The following is a 21999-nucleotide window of genomic DNA, read 5'->3' as shown; positions in this document are numbered from 1 at the left end:
TTTTTCAATCATTTGCTGTTGTTTATGTTTGTGATGATCAGATTGCCAGGATGTTTCAAGATTAAAATCAACAAAATTTGATCGCGGTTAAAACGCTCAGAAAAAAATGCGCGAAATGATGTCACTAGTTGTTATCGTTGCTGTAGTTGATATCAGCTATTGTGTTCGAGTTGCAGCATTGTGTGTCTCTATTCTGTCAGTTTCTTTGCCGAAGTGGAACTATAGATATCATAATCATACTTTTGTTTGAATACAAGCATTTTAACAGCGATTAGGTTTTGCGGATTTTAACCTTGAAACATTATAACAGCCAGAGCACCTCATATATACAAAACAATCGCAAATGATAGAAACTTATCAATACTTTTTTGATAAAATCAACTAAAATTTCGTGTAGGTTCATCTTTAAGACCACCTGGCTCAGTTCTAAATACAGTTTAATGGAAGCTTATCAAATATCTTATGAGAAAAGACAGATGATTAAATAGCAAGCCAGTTTTACCAGCTGTAAAAAATATAACTTGAGACCCATCGCAAGGAAAGGGTGCTAATCAGAACCTTCCGCTAAGTCATCGAAGCCTTAGATCCCACATCAACATCTTGTAACATCAAGTTTACCTTTTAGTCTCTAAGTTCAAAACACTTAACATGATGTACAATATAAGAGTTCAACTAGCTGTGCTACCACCACAAAACCAGGAGAAGTCATCTCATTGACAGTCAAGAGTTATTTTTACTTTTTCACCATTTTAAAATGTTCAGTCATTTCTTTACTAACTTTGAGTTTACATTGATACAAGGTAACTACTGTGAGATGGTGATTGGAGCTTATCTACTATCTAGCAATGGGAAAAAACAGATGGTCAAATGCTAGACCAGTTATAAGCAGCCATACAGACTTAGACTGAGAGCTTCAGACAAGATAGGAAGCTAATTGGAAACTTCCACTAAATTGTCATTCTGTTATCATCCGTTCCTACACCGACAACTATCAACTCTATCTCAGCACACAAGACTTTCTCATTTATCTACTAGGTGTAAACCCGTATTAAGAGGACCAATATGAGAGTTATACTAGCTGTTCTACTGGTGTGTATCACACTGCTGACAGAGTCAACGATACTGGAAGGGTCTGTCGATAAGGAACTGAACATCTACAAGGCACAGGTTAGGGTCATCTATGATTTACTGGCTAAGGACTGTCCTCACAGACTCGTATTCAAAAGAGCGGCACCAGAGAACCTCGAAACTCGACTTGAAGTACAAATGCAACTTTATGAAAGATTACTAAAGGAGCTCATTGACTGCAGGAATGAGGCTTTTGCCATAACAGAGACTATTAAGGGAGAGCAGACAATTCCTATAAATCTAACAACACCGACTACAACGAAGGCCAGAACAATTCCAACAACCAAAAAGACTTCATCAACATTTACAACTGCTGTGACCTCGACAACAACAGCATCGACTACGATTCCAACAACAACGACTACGATTCCAACGATATCGACTACGATTCCAACGACAACCTTAGCATCTAACCAGCCAATAGAATGCCAAAAAGCTATTAATTACACAGAATATTGGAGAAGAGATCACAGTGGTGCGCATATTAAACCAGGGGGTGTTGATTCATATGATGGATATAACTGTGACCTCAACTCTAATGATACAAATTGGTTCAGATTTTCAGGCGCTGCTGGAAACCAAATGCTGAACACTTGTCCTAAACCAGAGAGTTGTGGTACAAAGTACCCCCTTTGGACCGATGATATCATGCCTAAAGAGATAGGAATGGAGATGACAGTAGACACATATGAACCTCGAAAAAATAATTGCAAGCAATACAGATACAAAGTAAGAGTGATGAGGTGTTCCTGGGACACAAACCATGATTTGATTTACAAACAGACAAATTTTGTTAGCGGAAATTGTTTTCGTGGATTCTGTGGAATGACCTCTCCTTAATAAATACAGCTATATTCACATGATGAAATATGAAGTGTTCTTTGAACTTAAATCCTAGTTCAGTAGAAATATTAAATCTTTCGCTTTACTGACATGATACACACCTGAAAAGGAATCTGACACAGGATGAAATCCCACTCAGATGTGGCTTTTAATAACACACTTTTTATTAATTATCTTTGTTAGAGTAAATTTTTTACTCATAGGACTATCGATCGTACGACTATCGCTTGTACGACTCTCGCTTGTACGACTATCACTCGTACGACTATCACTCGTACGACTATCACTCGTACGACTATCACTCGTACGACTATCACTCGTACGACTATCACTCGTACGACTATCACTCGTACGACTATCACTCGTACGACTATCACTCGTACGACTATCACTCGTACGACTATAACTCGTACGACTATCACTCGTATGACTATCACTCGTACGACTATCACTCGTACGACTATCACTCGTACGACTATCACTCGTACGACTATCACTCGTACGACTATCACTCGTACGACTATCACTCGTACGACTATCACTCATACGACTATCACTTGTACGAAGCCCTTACAAACAAAAGATATATGAATTGAAAAATTTGATGATTCAAGTTTAGAAATCAATTGAAGAAGTTGAATAGATTTTTGCATTAACCGAAAAGATTTATAGAGTCATTATACGCATAGTCATTGTACTCAAGTGCTTGTGCATGAATATGATTATGGACATCATAAAAGATACTTTATCAATAAATCTTTAGCGTCGTCTGGGGATTATGTCAACCTTATTATTAATACAGTTTGTCTCAACAAATCGAGTTGAAATTAGCTTTGACTATGTGCATGGAATAAACTTCATTTGGATTTTGTTTTAGTTTCCGACGCCAAATTTTATAGACCAGATGAAAACTAATCGCAATTGTATCCTTTTATTATTTCAATTAAATCATTGTGTGATAAATTATGGCTTGAAACTTTTGATAGCTTGCTTATAATAGCCCTTCAAACAAAGGCACATTATTTCAATAAAGAACAGTTTCAGCGTGGTTAATTCAAGTAGGTATAGGCCTGCCTCTAATGAGAGAGTTGATACTGTCCAACCTATCAGTAGTTAGACAACCTATGATATGTATTACATGCACAATAATCTTTCTACCAACAAGAACAATTTTATCATTTAACTAAGCAACCAAGAATAGATGTCTTATGGGCATTGACCAACTAGATGCCTGCAGACTTACTTCATTAGACATAGCTAATATGGCCTTGTTTCACTAGGATATTTTATACCCTGTGAAAGGTGAAATTAGCATATAACATGTAAATTTTTCATCTTTTACTTTACCAAACTTATTAGATACAATCATGGTGAGTAGTTCATGACTAACAAGCTTCTAGAGAGCGTAAGAAGAATGCCAGCTCGTAAAAACTACAAAAAACCAGTTTGAAAAATATCAAGAAAAACAAGCGCTGCAAGTGAGCCTTTCCTGACTCACTTAGCAACTTGATGACATAACAACCCAGCGGTTCAAGCACAATTAAGGGAGGTAAGTTATTACTTATTTGCTAACACGGCATGACAAATTATACATAACGAGCTCTAATTCTGTCTGATGCCACTTTTCCAACCTTCAATTATTGCTTCAGACAAATGGATAGACACGACTCTTATTATGGTAAAGATTGTTTATTTATCAGTTAAAATGGCATCCTGATGAGTGGACACTTTATATAGATCTTGATAACAACTCTCATTGTTACAAAAATACTTAACTTGTGAGATCACAGCTACTTACAAGATAACGTAACAGTTAGCCAACTTTCAAATAGGAATAGGTTTAATGATACATGCATATGGGGAACTAAATATAATATATTTAGTTCCCTATATACGTATTATATTATACCGCCTATGCGGAAAGACGGATGCAGGCTGCTTTGGATCAAAATGATTCTCATGCAGAAACAAGATAACTTTATTAATAATTTCGAAGTATTCACTTGAGATAAAACTGAGAGAAGTCATCTCATTGACAGTCAAGAGTTATTTTTACTTTTTCATCACATTAAAATGTTCAGTCATTCCTTTACTAACTGTGAGTTTACTTTGATACAAGGCAACTACTGTGGGATGATAATTGGAGCTTATCTGCTATTGAGCAAAGAGAGAAAACAGATGGTTAAACGCTCGACCAGTTATAAGTAGCCATACAGACTTAGACTGAGAGCTTCAGACACGATGGGAGGCTAATCAAAACTTCCAGTAGATTGCTATTCTGAAAATTCCTACCATTCGTTCCTACAACAGCGGCTATTAACTCTAGCTCAGCACGTAAGACTTTCCCATTTGTCTACTAGGTGTAAACCAGTACCAAGAAGACCAATATGAGAGTTCTACTAGCTGTTCTACTGGTGTGTATCACACTGCTGACAGAGTCAACGATACTGCAGGGGTCTGTCGATAAGGAACTGAACATCTACAAGGCACAGGTTAGAGTCGTCTATGATTTACTGGCTAAAGACTGTCCTCACAGACTCTTATTCAAAGGAGCGGCACCAGAGGACTTAGAAACTCGACTTGAAGTACAAATGGAACTTTAAGAAAGATTACTGAAGGAGCTCATTGACTGCAGGAATGAGGTCTTCACCATAACAAAGACATCTAAGGGAGAGCAGACAAATCCTATGAATCTAACAACACCGACTACAACGAAAGCCAGAACAATCCCAACAACCCATAAGACTTCATCCACATTTACAACTGCTGTGACCTCAAAAACAACAACATCGACTACGATTCCAACAACAACGACTACGATTCCAACGATATCGACTACAATTCCAACGACAACCCTAGCATCTAACCAGCCAATAGAATGCCAAAAAGCTATTAATTACACAGAATATTGGAGAAGAGATCACAGTGGTGCGCATATTAAACCAGGAGGTGTCGATTCATATAGCGGATATAACTGTGACCTCAACTCTAATGATACAAACTGGTTCAGATTTTCAGGCGCTGCTGGAAACCAAATGTTGAACACTTGTCCTAAACCAGAGAGTTGTGGTACAAAGTACCCCCTTTGGACCGATGATATCATGCCTCAAGAGATAGGAATGGAGATGACAGTAGACACGTATGAACCCCGAAAAAATAATTGCAAGCAATACAAATTCAAAGTAACAGTGATGAGATGTTCCTGGGACACAAACCATGATTTGATTTACAAACAGACAAATTTTGTTGGCAGATACTGTTTTCGTGGATTCTGCGGAATGACATCTCCTTAGTCAAATATAGCTTTATTCATATGAAGCATAACGCGTTCATTGAACTCAAATCCTAGGTCAGTGGAAATATTAAGTCTTTCGCTTTACTGATATGATACACAAGAAAAAGAGAACTGACACAAGATGAAATCCCAGTCAGATGTGGTTTTTAATAACACACTTTTTATTACTTGTCTTTGTTAGAGTGAAACTTTAACTCTTACGACTATCGCTTGCACGACTATCGCTTGTACGATGATTGCTTGTATGACTATCACTTGCACAACTATCGCTTGTACGACTATCGCTCGTACGACGATCACTTGCACAACTATCGCTTGTACGACTATCGCTCGTACGACGATCACTTGTACAACTATTGCATGTACGACTATCACTCATACGACTACCGCTCGTATGACTATCGCTTGTACAACTATTACTTGTACGACTATCTCTTGTATGACTATTTCTTGTATGACTATCCCATGCAAAGAAGCCCTTACAAAAAAGATATATGGCTTAAAAAATTTGATGATTCAAGTGTAGAGATCAACTGGAGAGATTAAATAGATTTTTGTATTAACTGAAGAGATTTTCATAGTCATTGTACTCAATTGCTTGTACATGAATATGATTACGGACATCATAAGAGATACTTTATCAATAAATCTTTAGCGTGGTCTAGGAATTATGTTGACTTTATTATTAATACAGTTTGCCTCAACAAATCGAGTTGAAATTAGCTCTGACTATGTGCACGGAATAAACTTCATTTGGATTTTGTTTTGGTTTCTGGTGCCAAACTTTGTAGACCAGATGAAAACTAATCGCAATTGTATCCTTTTATTATTTCAATTAAATCATTGTGTGATAAAATATGGCTTGAAACTTTTGATAGCTTGCTTATAATAGCCCGCCAAACAAAGGCACATTATTTCAATAAAGAACAGTTTCAGCACGGTTAAATCAAGTAGGTATAGGCCTGTCTCTAATGAGAGAGTTGATACTGTCCAACCTATCAGTAGTAAAGCCTGGTTTCCACATGACAGCGCAATGATCGTGCGTGGCGAGTTGACCGTGCACAATGCACTGCTTGGGCAGCGATGCAGTGTTTCCATAGCGTGCATAGGCTCTATGCTTTCATCGAACAGGGTGGGTAATTTCCGCTTACTCTTTTGTACGAGAGACCGATTTCTTCGGGATATAAACTAAAACAGCCCTCCATTTGCATTGTGGGATAGGTTCAAAAGGTCGAGCGGTGCATTGTGGGATACAACATCGCACGCACCCATCGCAAGGATTTAATCGGTTGGATCCTTGCGATCATCGCACGTTCGACGTGCATTCGTCGTGCGATGAGGTTTCCACATCACAGCCGGCCTACGTCCTGCGCCTTGTTGCGCAGTCATATGGAAACCAGGCTTTAGACAACCTATGATATGTATTACATGCACAATAATCTTTCTACCAACACAAACAATCCTATCATTTTACTAAGCAAACAAGAATAAATGTCTTAAGGTGTAAACACACTAGGCGATTTTATCGCGAGCGTCATGAGGAAGGCGGAGATATCGCTAGCGTGTGCATAAACACACTTGAGCGATTCTCTAGCAAGCGATATAATGGGCACGCCCACAAACTGCCAATTAAATTCCGTATCATTAGTTTCTTCGGAGTTGTTAATAAATTTAGGTCAATCAATATGGCGCCGTCTAGGCGACAACGTAAACAACTAACGCATTTGTTATTAAACCTATCTCACTTTCACAGATTGTACACTGCCTACACTACAAGGAGACATAAGAAAAAACGATTGTTGCATTTTTGACTGTAATATTTTTTACCATTTTTATACATATTTTATTTTGTAGTGGTTTTTTTATATTTAGGCCTAATGTATTAAATATTTACCGTTCTCAAGATGGTCAACCTGCGCAACGATTGACTCCAAAAGTTGGTTTTCAACATGGATTTTTTGTAATTTTTGTTTATTATGGTGCACAGGACTGAGAGTGCTATTATTAAATTTATGAACAATTCAGTGCTCGTTCTGAAGATGTTTCAATATTAAAAAAATAGCAAAATGTCGCTGCTGTACAGTGGTGAACATCGATAAGAATTAATTACCCGCCATAAAATGGCATTCTGGTAAAATCCAACCAATCGAAATGAATCTCGCTAGCGATAAAGTTGTGCAGAAAAAGTCTAACGATATCGCTCTGGATAAGCACGCTGGGTGAATTCTAGCGCAGATTAGCGCCACGCAGCGCGATATCGCTCTAAATATCGCCTAGTGTGTTTATACCTTTATGGGCATTGAACAACTAGATGCTTGCATTAGTTCATTAGTCGTAGCTAATACGGTCCTGTTTCACAAGGCTATTTTATATCACATGAAAGGTGAAATTAGCATATAACATGTCCATTTTTCATCTTTCACTTTACCAAACTTGTAAATACAATCATAGCAAGTAGTTCATGACTAACAAGCTTCTCGAAAACGTAAGAAGAATTCCAGCTCATAAAAACTACAAAAAATACCAGTTTGAAAAATATCCAGAAAAACAAGCCCTGAAAGTGAGCCTTTTCTGACTCACTTAGCAACTTGGTGATATAACAACCCAACAGTTCAAGCACAATTAAGGGAGGTGAGTTACTGTTTATTTTCTAACATGAAATTACAAATTATCTGTAACGAGTTCGAATTCCATCTGAGGCAACTTATTTTCCAACCTTCAATTATGGCTGCGGACAGACACGGCTCTTATTATAGTAACAATTGCAAGAATAAATTTCATCAGTTATATTTATCAGAATAAATGAATGCCATTTAACTGATAAATAAAGAATATTTTTAGTTAAATGGCATCCTGATGAATGGACCTCTTATACAGATCTTGATAAACAACTCGTCTTATTTGGAAAAATACTGAACTTGTGTCATCACAGCTGCTTACAAGATACGTAACAGTTTATCAACTTTCAAATAGGAATGGTTTAATGATACATGTATATGGGGAACTAAATATAATATATATATATATGCAGTTGCCCATATATTATCATTAAGCCTATGTAGAAAGACAGATGCATACAAGAGGCTGCTTTGGATCAAAATGATTCTCAGGCACAAACAACAAACGAGATAAATTTATTTCGAAATATTTACTTAAAATAAAACTGGGAGAAGCCCTCTCATTGAAAGTCAAGAGTTGTTTTTACTTTTTCACCACTTTAAAATGTTCAGTCATTCCTTTACTAACTGTGAGTTTACATTGATACAAGGTAGCTACTGTGAGATGGTGATTGGAGCTTATCTACTATCTAGCAATGAGAAAAAACATGACCTAATGCTATATCAGTTATAAGCAGTCATACAGACTTAGACTGGGAGCTTCAGACGGGATGGGAAGCTAATTGGAAACTTCCACCAAATTGTCATTCTGTTATCATCCGTTCCTACACCGACAACTATCAACTCGATCACAGCACACAAGACTTTCTCATTCATCTACCAGATGTAAACCCGTATTAAGAGGAACAATATGAGAGTTTTACTAGCTGTTCTACTGGTGTGTATCACGCTGCTGACAGAGTCAACCATACTGAAAGGGTCTGTCGATAAGGAACTGAACATCTACAAGGCGCAGGTTAGGGTCATCTATGATTTACTGGCTAAAGACTGTCCTCACAGACTCTTATTCAAAAGAGCAGCACCAGAGGACTTAGAAACTCGACTTGAAGTACAAATGGAACTTTAAGAAAGATTACTGAAGGAGCTCATTGACTGCAGGAATGAGGTCTTCGCAATAACAATGACTTCTAATGGAGAGCAGACAATTCCTATGAATCTAACAACACCGACAACAATGAAGGCCAAAACAATCCCAACAACCCATAAGACTTCATCCACATTTACAACTGCTGTGACCTCGACAACAACAGCATCTACTACGATTCCAACGACAGCGACTACGATTCCGACAACGTCGACTACGATTCCAACGACAACCCTAGCACCTAACCAGCCAATAGAATGCCAAAAAGCTATTAATTACACCGAATCATGGAGAAGAGATCATAGTGGTGCGCATATTAAACCAGGAGGTGTCGATTCATATGGCGGATATAACTGTGACCTCAACTCTAATGATACAGACTGGTTCAGATTTTCAGGCGCTGCTGGAGACCAAATGTTGAACAGTTGTCCTAAACCAGAGAGTTGTGGTACAAAGTACCCCTTTGGACCGATGATATCATACCTCAAGAGATAGGAATGGAGATGAAAGTAGATACGTATGGACCTTGAAAAAATAATTGCAAGCAATACAGATATAAAGTAAGAGTGATGAGATGTTCCTGGGACACAAACCATGATTTGATTTACAAACAGACAAAGTTTATGGGCGGAAATTGTTTTGGTGGATTCTGTGGAATGACCTCTCCTTAATAAAGTACAGCTCTATTTATATGATGAAATAAATATAAAGTGTTCTTTGAACTCAAATCCTAGTTCAGTAGAAATATTAAGTCTTCCACTTTACTGATAGGATACACATACGAAAAGAGATCTGAGGCAGGATGAAATCTCCACTCACATGTGGTTTTTAATAGCAAACCTTTTATTAATTATCTTTGTTAGAGAAAAACTTCAACTCATACAACTATCGCTTGTACGACTATTACTTGTACGACTATCTCTTGTACGACTATCTCTTGTATGACTATCTCTTGTATGACTATCACATGCAAAGAAGGTTTTACAAAAAAGATATATGGCTTAAAAATTTTGATGATTCAAATGTAGAGATCAACTGGAGAGATTAAATAGATTTCTGTATTAACTGAAGAGATTTTCATAGTCATTGTACTCAATTGCTTGTACATGAATATGATTACGGACATCATAGAAGATACTTTATCAATAAATCTTTAGCGTGGTCTGGGGATTATGTCACCTTATTATTAATACAGTTTGTCTCAACGATTCGAGTTGAAGTTAGCTCTGACTATGTGCGTGGAATAAACTTCATTTAGATTTTTTCGGTTTCTGACACCAAATTTTGTAGACGAGATGAAAACTAATCGCAGTTGTCATATCCTTTGGTTATTTCAATTAAATCAGTGTACGATTCTGGCAAGAAACTCTTGATACCTTGTTTATAATAGCCATTCAAACACTATCTTTATGCATTTATTTCAATAAAGAACAGTTTCAGCACAGTTAAATCAATTAGGTATATGCCTGTCTCTAATGAGAGAGTTGATACTGTCCAACCTATCAATAGTTAGACAACCTATAATATGTATTACATGCATAATAATCTTTCTACCAACACAAGCAGTCCTATCATTTTACTAAGCAACCAAGAATAGATGTCTTATGAACATTGACCAATCAGATGCCTGCAGACTTACTTCATTAGTCATAGCTAATATGGCCTTGTTTCACTAGGATATTTTATACCCTGTGAAAGGTGAAATTAGCATATAACATGTAAATTTTTCATCTTTTACTTTACCAAACTTATTAGATACAATCATGGTGAGTAGTTCATGACTAACAAGCTTCTAGAGAGCGTAAGAAGAATGCCAGCTCGTAAAAACTACAAAAAACCAGTTTGAAAAATATCAAGAAAAACAAGCGCTGCAAGTGAGCCTTTCCTGACTCACTTAGCAACTTGGTGCCATAACAACCCAACGGTTCAAGCACAATTAAGGGAGGTAAGTTATTACTTATTTGCTAACACGGCATGACAAATTATACATAACGAGCTCTAATTCTGTCTGATGCCACTTTTCCAGCCTTCAATTATTGCTTCAGACAGATGGATAGGCACGACTCTTATTATAGTAAAGATTGTTTATTTATCAGTTAAAATGGCATCCTGATGAGTGGACACTTTATACAGATCTTGATAACAACTCTCATTGTTACAAAAATACTTAACTTGTGAGATCACAGCTACTTACAAGATAACGTAACAGTTAGCCAACTTTCAAATAGGAATAGGTTTAATGATACATGCATATGGGGAACTAAATATAATATATTTAGTTCCCCATATACGTATTATATTATACCGCCTATGCGGAAAGACGGATGCAGGCTGCTTTGGATCAAAATGATTCTCATGCAGAAACAAGATAACTTTATTAATAATTTTGAAGTATTCACTTGAGATAAAACTGAGAGAAGTCATCTCATTGACAGTCAAGAGTTATTTTTACTTTTTCATCACATTAAAATGTTCAGTCATTCCTTTACTAACTGTGAGTTTACTTTGATACAAGGCAACTACTGTGGGATGATAATTGGAGCTTATCTGCTATCGAGCAAAGAGAGAAAACAGATGGTTAAACGCTCGACCAGTTATAAGTAGCCATACAGACTTAGACTGAGAGCTTCAGACACGATGGGAGGCTAATCAAAACTTCCAGTAGATTGCTATTCTGAAAATTCCTACCATTCGTTCCTACAACAGCGGCTATTAACTCTAGCTCAGCACGTAAGACTTTCCCATTTGTCTACTAGGTGTAAACCAGTACCAAGAAGACCAATATGAGAGTTCTACTAGCTGTTCTACTGGTGTGTATCACACTGCTGACAGAGTCAACGATACTGCAGGGGTCTGTCGATAAGGAACTGAACATCTACAAGGCACAGGTTAGAGTCGTCTATGATTTACTGGCTAAAGACTGTCCTCACAGACTCTTATTCAAAAGAGCTGCACCAGAGAACCTCGAAACTCGACTTGAAGTACAAATGCAACTTTATGAAAGATTACTAAAGGAGCTCATTGACTGCAGAAATGAGGTCTTTACCATAACAAAGAGTTTTAAGGGAGAGCAGACAATTCCTATGAATCTAACAACACCGACTACAACAAAGGCCAGACCAATCCCAACAACCCATAAGACTTCATCCACATTTACAACAGCTGTGACCTCGACAACAACAGCATCGACTATGATTCCAACGACATCGACTAAAATTCCAACGACATCGACTACGATTCCAACGACAACCCTAGCTCCTAACCAGCCAATAGAATGCCAAAAAGCTATCAATTACACCGAATCATGGAGAAGAGATCATAATGGTGGAAACATTAAACCAGGAGGCGTCGATTCATCTGAGGGATATAATTGTGACCTTGACTCTAATGATACAAATTGGTTCAGATTTTCCGGCGCTGCTGGAAACCAGATGCTGAACACTTGTCCTACACCAGAGAGTTGTGGTACGAAGTACCCCCTTTGGACCGATGATATCATGCCTCAAGAGATTGGAAGGATGGTGACAGTGAAAGCGTTTGAATCCCAATTTATATGCAAGCAATACGCATACAAAATAAGGGTCATGAGGTGTTCTTGGGACACAAACCATGATTTGATTTACAAACAAACAAATTTTGTCGGCGGCAGCTGCGTTCATGGATTCTGTGGAATGACATCTCCTTAATAAAAGACAGCTCTACTCGTATAACACAGTATTTCATAGTTTCATAGAGTTAACATCCTAGTTTGCTGAGAACCACTATTGCAAAAGTCAGGTTTAAATTGGTCACCTTTCATCAGCGCTAAACAACCACAAAAGGAAATGTATATGCATGAAAAGTTTTCAACTGAAAATGCATAGGAGCAGTGAATAGCAACACTACGATTTACTAACCTAAACTTTTAACAAACTAGTTCAAATTCGTAGTTGTTTACATGTGAGATGTAAATGAGATTATTTATATGGTGTTGCTTTCGAAGTTTTAACGAAAAAAAGCGACAAGCTTTGGAGATTGAAAATGAGACAATTGATTGTTATTAATATGAACGATTCATTGTTAATACGATTTTGTGGACACTTTTCTACTGATCACTTGATATCAAGGGTTTATAAAGATCAAAAACAGTCAAAGTTGCGGCCAAATGGAGAGGTGCATGAAAAAATTTCAACTGAAAATGCATAGGAGCAGTGAATAGCAACACTACGATTTACTAACCTAGACTTTTAACAAACTGGTTCAAATTCGTAGTCGTTTACATGTGAGATGTTTCATACAGATGGAAATGTATAAACTAGCCGAGTCAATCAAATCGAAGTAAATGTTGGGTTAATACGACTAACAAAGCTTTTGGCACATACAAGAATATGGAATATCAAAGCAGAGACTTTTCTAATGGTTAGCTTAGCAAGTTATCATCAAATATAGTTTGTAACAACCAAAAAGGCAGCTAATAAGAATTAAGAGAAATTAACACATTTGATAAACTGGTGAAAAGTATTGAGATAGGCATTAGAGAGGTAGGAGTTAGAGATCTAGGAGTTGAAAAGCAAAAATTTGAAAAGCTAGGATTTAAAAAGCTAGTTGTTAGAAAACTAGGCATTAGAAAGTTACGAGTTAGAAAGCTAGGGGATAGAAAGCTAGGGGTTCTAAAGCAGGAAGGCGCCTTGTATCAACCCAAAATTTTTACACAATACAAATTAAACATTTACCTAAAAAAAGCCTTTATAATAAGTGACACATTCAATAGCAAAGAAATTAACACCGCTCGTTTTATCACATCGTTAGCAGGTGAAGGCTCTACTGCTCAGAAACCATGCCACCCCAACAGACATTGATTGATCGGACTAGCAACTCTACTGTGTTAGGAGACACCATGCCACTTCAACAATTCAGAATTTGGTTACACCAGTATCTCTACTATATTAGGAGTAACAGCAAGCCTCAGATTAGCTTATGCTGTTTTATTACGGTTGACTGACTGTTAGTTAGGTGAAGGTCACTCAATATCAGATAATGCTGGCTTGCCAAGTGCCATCCGCAACAGAGATCGCAACGACTTATTATTAGGTGATTTTATTAGGACCACTTGTTATTAGGTTAGCTTATTAGGGCAACTTGTTATTAGGTCATATTATTAAGGCAACTTGTTATTAGGTCAGCAAAAAGTTAGACTGAACATTCAGGAAGAGTTTGACCAGCAGATGATCAGACGATTTCCAGAACTTAATCATTAATCAATTGGTTCCAGATAATTCCATTTTCAATGAAAAAGTCAGGAAATGGTTTATGCAACTGCTAAATAGATATGAGTAGATGAACTAGACAAGAGTGTCATTGCATTCATAAAATAAGCATTATCCAAAAGAATACATTCGTATTTTGTTTAAACGCATCCTTCATGACAATCACTGACACAAAATTGTATAGTCACGTTGTGATGAAGATGAAGTAAAATTAACCAAATCATATTTTCAAGAGAAAATTATAACATGGTTCTAAGTTCCAACTACTGAGAAAAGCAGCTCTGCAAAATATTCCTCCATTGAGCAGATTATAAAAACGGTAAAAGGCAATATTAGAACAAAGCCTAAAACTTCAAGTTTGAGATGAGAATAAAACATTACACATATTAATGTGACACATATTAATGTGACACATATTAGTGTGACACATATTAGTGTGACACATATTAGTGTGACACATATTAGTGTGACACATATTAGTGTGACACATATTAACGCGACACATTTTTATGCGACACATATCAACATAGCAAATATTATTGTGACACATATTATCGTGACATATCATTTTGACAAATATTAACGTGACATGTTAACGTGACACTTATTAACATGGCACTTATTAACATGATATAATAATGTGACGCATATTATCATGATGAATTTTAGATGAATAGAAATGTAGCCATCCTTGTAAGCAGCAGACAGTCAGAAATCACAGCCATGAAAATTAGTCAGTTCAATGCATTCTCTAACTAACATTGCAATCAGAGAGAAAATTAATTCCAAGATGGCCAGTCAGAAGTTTAACAGTTGTACCTCGCCTGGGTTGCACCTCGCCTCACCTGGGTAAGTCATTCCACATTAATGTGTGGAAACAAGAACGAATAGCTCAAATTGTTTATATGCGCAGTTGATCAGAAAGAATATGAATCATTTATTTTTTGATCAATATTTTTGATAACATTTTTAGCTAGCCCATATAAATGATGATAGCATTGTGATATGCTTGTTAAGAAGGGAATAATGGTGGTTATGGCGATACTCTGAGAACATTGGAACCAAAGATTAGGTGTGCTACTGCATCAAAAATAAAAAAACTAGAGGTCATTCACAACTAAACACCATGCATTATATCAGGATCAAAATCTACAAATTTGCAAAATAATCTTGATTTTTACTACGACCACGGATCTAAATTATTTTATTTAAGTCTATACAACTAACCTCGTTGGTCTCTTTGGTTTGCTCCTGAGACTCTGCAATGAGAGATAAGAAAAAATACAACAATAAACATTACAGAATTAGTAATGGAAATTTTATTGCCTCGTTCAACGATAGAATTCAAGTTCTAAAATATGAGAAAGATTAGGTTAATAAAGTTAATACCCTGCTAACAACAAGGACGATACCCTGCTAACAACAAGGTCGATAATCTTCTAACAACTAGGTCGATACCCTGCTAACAATAAGGTCGATACCCTGCTAACAACAAGGTCAATACCCTGCTAACAACAAGGTCGATACCCTTCTAACAACAAGGTCAATAACCTACTAACAACAAAGTCGATACCCTTCTAACAACAAGGACGATACCCTTCTAACAACAAGGTCGATACCCTGCTAACAACAAGGACGATACCCTGCTAACAACAAGGACGATAATCTTCTAACAACAAGGTCGATACCCTGCTAACAACAAGGTCGATAATCTTCTAACAACAAGGTCGATACCCTGCTAACAATAAGGTCGATACCCTGCTAACAACAAGGTCAATACCCCGCTAACAACAAGGTCGATACCCTGCTAACAACAAGGTCAATACCCCGCTAACAACAAGGTCGATACCCTTCTAACAACAAGGTCAATAACCTACTAACAACAAAGTCGATACCCTTTTAACAACAAGGTCAATAACCTACTAACAACAAGGTCAATACCCTGCTAACAACAAGGTCAATATAACAAAGTCAATATCCTTCTAATAACAAGGTCAATAGCCTACTAACAACAAGGTCGATAACCTACTAGCAACAAAGTCAATAACTTACTAACAAAGAGTTCAATAACCTACTAGGATCAAGGTCTCAGATTTACTAGCAAAAAAGTTCTACAACCTACCAGTTATGATGTCAATAACCTATCAGGTTATCAGCAGGAATGTTAATAGCTCACCAACAAAAATGTTAATAACTTACTAACAAGGCAAAGGGCTAATAGTAGAACCAAAGCATTAAACCTATCTGCAAAGGCAGGATGCAAGTTCGTTGTCACAGAAATTAATGTTAACACAAGTTAACAATGTTAACCTGCAATAACCTGCAATAACAATTGATGTTAACACAAGTAACCTGCAATAACGTGATAGGATTTGCACTTACCAGTCCTTTAAATTTATCTTCCACATGAACGCCAGATTTTACATTGCTCGGTTTCACAGGACTCGGCTTTGGCTTTGTTCCGCTAGAGTTAGGTTTGCCTAGACCAGGTTTTGACTGTGAAGGACTGGTGTTCGGCTTCTAAAACAGTAGAACAATGCTAAATACCCCTGTATTCTGTACAGCAACTACGGTTGATACAGGATCACAAAGTGCAAATTAAAACATTTTTAGAAAGATGCATACATCCATTTGGAGAAACTAAGCGAATAGTGATTTTATAGTTATAGCATTTTATGTTTAAAAAGGCTGACTAATGAGAGTGCAATGATGAAGCTAGCATCAGCCTTTTTAGATAACAGCTATAACTACAAACTTTCATCTGCATGCTCTCCGACATTACGCACATAGAATAAATACTTGTCTACCATCTCAGTTTTATCACATCCTACTGTTCACACCAGTTAGGCATGAGATAGGTGTGTTCACCAGACTTGGAGCATGACAAAGTACTAATGTAGGGACAACTATGGTTGGATGTTTTTCACGACATCATAATCGACCTTTTCTAAGATACTGTTAACTAGCTGGTTGTAGGCTGAGAAGTATATACTATAGGTAATGAATGGTTTTCATAAAGAACTTTTCAAGTATGCTATATATTCACAAACCTTTTTGCTACTTGCCAATGTAACAAACACAGCGAGTGCTAAACAATAGAAAGCAGTGCTTGCTAAACCATAGCTATTTGCATGAACATGGAGCCGCAGTTCTAATCATACAGTAGATAGAAAAGATTTCTAGATTTTGACACACGAGTTGGCAAATCAAAACAAGACTTATCACTATGATTCAGCAAGATTATGCAGCATGCTGCAATAGCGTAAACTTTTTTATTGCCAGTGACAAGCGAATCTCTCTAAAACTGCAAATTAGTCCAAAGGGTTACAGAAAAGAAATTTTGAAGCAAATGTTTATAATATAATTTCTATTTGTTAATAAAAGCTATCAGAAAGAAATAAACAAAACAACTATATATTACGATACCTTAGGCGAAGATCTAACCTTTCCACTGGGTCTAGAAGCCATGCCTGGCATAAACCTTCTAATAAGACGCAGAATGACTGTAAAAAACAAATGTATGAACGTTATGAGGAAATTCAATATGTTCTTTATTTTAAACTAACTAGATTGGAAAAACCAAGAAGATTGATGATGAAACAGAAAATATAATTGATTGCCTAAGCTCACCAATTATAGAAGTTGTCGATTCCTAGAGACATTAGACAAAAAAGTTAAAAGTGAATCCCGGCCTACTTGAGTATTAATGCAGTTGTAGGCAGTGACACATCAATGTAATTGTAACCAAGTTAGATCATCAGACAAAAAGAATAGTATAGTAAAATTATGAGTACTGGAAGAAAAAGCTCTTTTTGGATAAAGCTGTTCTTTAATGTGTATTTACAAAGTGTTGGTATTTGGTATAAGGTGTAATAGAATTGCTGGAGAAGTAGGAATGTAATGGATGGTCAGGCAGATTGAAGATACGATCTGAGTATTTTCAACAGCAAATATCTGAAAACACAGATCTTCAGCATTAAGGGCATTTAGACACTGATCGTAACTGCAAAATCAGGTAGCATAACCATGAAACGTAACTTGTTGAAAGAGTTTCAAATTTTTCTTTATCTGTCTTTGATACAAAAGGATACCAGCTTGGAGCAGCATAAGGCAGAATAGACTATATATAATTTTGGTAAAAGGGGTTATAGGCCTTTTGGTTTTACACCTATCGGTATCTTCTTGAGCTGAGCAAGAGCATGAGTTGATGGTCTAAATTATTGTAAAAAGTTACGATGTAGCGACGTGATTAGTGACCAACAGGTTAAAATATGGTCCTCAACTTACCAAATATAGTAGTGAATGGAAGACCAGCATGCCATGTCTCGCCAAACTTACAAATGACAATTGATTTCTTAAATGTATTCTTTTCTTGACGTATTTAATATTCAAACAAAAAAAATTTCATTATTGAAATAAAGATTTTTTTCAAGAGTAAAAGTTTGCAATTACATGTAGATAAAATGAACTGATAAAGCTTAATTCTTCACGCGTTTAAATGTTTCAAACCTCCAAATAGCGGACTCGAATTACAATTAGCAGAAATGTCCTCATGAATGCACGTGATTCTGCAAAGTCCAAATATTAAGATTTACATCATCTGAACTTACATAAAAAGACTAAATAAGTTACACTAGATACAATTTAAAACTTGCGTGTTTGCCATTTAATGGAAGAAGCCATATGAAAGAAAGTTTAGGATTGTAAAACTTTTCCTATATGAATAGGTTAGTGTGTTCTATTCTGCTGAAAACGTACAATGGTTAATCCTTAGTCTAACTGACAAAATACTTGTTTGAAAACTTGTCGTGTTACCCATCTTGCCCCACACGTGAGATAAGTTGAGTCAGTCGATGCCGGCAAGCCGGGTCAGCATAGAAGTTACTCAGTAAAGTAGTTTTATGACACAATAAAGCTTTACAACTACAACTGCTGTATATTTTGGATTTACACCAAAATATATTTCACACTTACAATTATTATGCGAACGTACATATATATGTAATATAGTAATATAATTAACATAAAACATTATAACATATCCTTATTGGAAAGTGTAAAAAACATTGTTAGCATAATTCTACGCAAATGTCCTTCATATCTACATGTATCTTGTCACCAAAGCTGACGCTTCCAATCGCTCTGGTAGTTGTTACAGTAGATAATGGGTCACCTGTACTTTAATGATAACACACTTGTGAATCACTGTCTGAACTAATCAAACTGTTCGTCAGAATGTTTTTTCAACTAAGCCAAAAAACGAATTATTTAAATGTTGTAGTTTCTTTCATCTTACTTGGGATCTTTTCAGTTGCTGCTTTTCCAGAGTATCAGTTAGTATTGCAGTCTTCGCTCTCTTTCTTACTTTTATAATAGCTTTTCTATGCGGCCCCTTTGGTAGTAGTTTCAAATACTTCAACTGCTGAATTTGAAGCCTATATTGACTGTATTAAACTTTTTTGGCTATTTGGCCGATATTCGTTTAGACTACCTTTTGGTGATGACATCAAAAGTACAAGATCACTAAAAGCTTACGGAGCAAGTTAGGTCCGTGACCCATCTTAACCAGGCCAAGGCTTACCAAACTTGTTCCAACTGTTTTTTTGCACAAAATGAACTTATTCTCAATATTGGTTCTAGCAGCTGTAAATATTTATGTACTAAATTAAAGGTGATATTTTCGCCATTAGTCATTCTACATTAAATAAACATGCAGTTTTTTCTACCAAAACCATATAATATGGCTGGTAAAATTTGCATTTGATATAGAATAGTAGTAAATGTCTAAAAAACACCTGCTAAATGTTCTTTACTAAGTAATGGTAGAAAATGACCTTAACATAAGATGTTTTAGTGAACTAACTAAAGTAAACAAACATAACAGGCAGCTCCACATATGTGGCCTGGCCCAACTTGCCCCATGACTCGACTTGCCCTATGGCCCAACTTGCCCCATGACCCAACTTACCCGCCTTCCCCTACCTTGTATTACCTCGTAGTTGTCTTCACACAAGACCACTTAATGTGGAAGTGGTGTGCCCCATATTTAATTTATTTTGTCAGTGGTTTTCAATTTTCAAGTAATTGAGTTTAATGTTAGTCACTAGTGCAAGCTTAACTAGCTATATAAGTTTATAGTGCTTTAGCTGAGTGGTTATTTGTAGGATTTTTAATGTCTCTTATGGTAGAAAGCTGTTCAAGTATTCACTTTTAGTGGCATTTGCGGATGATGGTAGTCCTTTACTGTTTGCTCGAGTTTGAATGTGAGACTCGAATTGGTTAATAAGTTGGTCGTATGAACTGTTCCGTGCTGAATGCTTATCCTCTTCACTAAGTATCCTCATTAAAAGTCGTAGTCTGATGTCACAACGTCTCTTTTGTAGTAGCTCAAGACCAAGCTTTTCTTTTGCTTCACTAGCACCTTCTCGTCCTTTAAGGTGGCTTATAAAACGTGCAGCTTTACTTTGGACAGCTTCTATATTTGCTATGTGTTTTTTAGAAATGGATCCCATATTGCTGCAGCATATTCAAGAAGTGGACGACAAAGAGACTTGTATGCCAGCAACCGAGCACATTGTGGAGCCCAGTATAAGGCTCTTTTTATCACGCCTAGTTGTCGCTTTGCAACTACTGTTTTTTTTAAAGTGTTTCAGAAACTGCTTTTTCTTGTCAAATCTTAGTTTCTTAGTGTTTTCCACATGGTCCAGAACTTGATCACCAAAAGCGTATTTTGGTATTACTCTACTGTTGTTAAAGCCGATAACGTGACACTTAGTTGCATTGAAGTTCATTTTCCATTTATCTGTCCATTGTTGCAGTTAATCAATGTCTTTTTTGAAAACGATTTTCATCAGTTGTGTTGTTGACCACTTGGTAAATCAGAGTGTCATCTGCAAGCAGACTTACTGAGCAGTCTATGCGATCTGGAAGGTCATTGATGTACAGACCTGCCAACCCAAGAGTGGGGCAATGCGTGAGATTTGGTTTTGGGGCAATTGATGTATCAATGATAGTATATGTAAAATTGTGGAAATTGGGGCAAAAATCTCACGATTTTCATTTTTTCTTTGGGGTGATTGCGTGAGTCTCACGCCCAATGCGTGAGAGTTGGCAGGTATGTTGATGTACACTAAGAAGAGAGTAAGTAGGCCCTAATACAGATCCTTGTGGTACTCCTGAGGTCACAGGCAGAACAGTAGATTTATACTACATAAATGAGACCAAGCACGAACGAAGACAAGCTTTTTAATAACGCACTAAAACCAAAACAAGGAGTCACAGCACAACGAATTCAATATTAGTCTAAAAAAATGCTGGCAAAAAACTGATTTTGCATAGTTCTGTAGTTCGTCATGAGCTCACATAGACGAAGAGAGAGCTTAATAATTTACATACCAGCGCCAACAGTATTTTGCAGTGAAACATTAATATATTTTATTATTTTTACAAATGAACATTGGCTAACCGTGTAAAAATGTGCAAAAACTATCGATACCTAATTTTCAAAAGTAAACTTGATAAAGCGAATAAATTCTAGAACAAAAATACCTGCAGAATAGAGTAATTTTTTAAAAGCCTTACATCTGTTATAGCGGATATTTAGTTTTTCTCATAAGGTGTTGTGCTATGGAAGACCCCGTTACTTTCCTTTCCGAAAGGAAATTCAATAAAAACCACGGGTTACGCTAATATCACACGTACGTGTACTATTGTAGTGCCACATTA

At 36.6% G+C, this 21999-nt stretch overlaps 1 protein-coding gene across 1 annotated transcript in view; it reads right to left on the bottom strand.

Moving 5' to 3' along the window:
- Positions 1–21870, bottom strand: part of LOC137391845 (histone deacetylase 6-like) — a 61573-nt gene extending 39703 nt beyond the window's left edge. The window contains exons 1-4 of the mRNA XM_068078387.1: positions 21856–21870; positions 17701–17777; positions 16657–16794; positions 15502–15533 (exon numbers count right to left, since the gene is read on the bottom strand). Coding sequence (XP_067934488.1) covers positions 15502–15533; positions 16657–16794; positions 17701–17751 — 221 coding nt within the window. The 5' untranslated portion in view covers positions 17752–17777; positions 21856–21870. The remainder of the gene's footprint in view (positions 1–15501; positions 15534–16656; positions 16795–17700; positions 17778–21855) is intronic.
- Positions 21871–21999: the final 129 nt, after the last annotated feature.

Source organism: Watersipora subatra, chromosome 3 (genome assembly GCF_963576615.1).
Source record: "Watersipora subatra chromosome 3, tzWatSuba1.1, whole genome shotgun sequence".
NCBI lineage: Eukaryota > Metazoa > Bryozoa > Gymnolaemata > Cheilostomatida > Watersiporidae > Watersipora > Watersipora subatra.
This window is presented reverse-complemented; position numbering and strand designations above follow the sequence as displayed.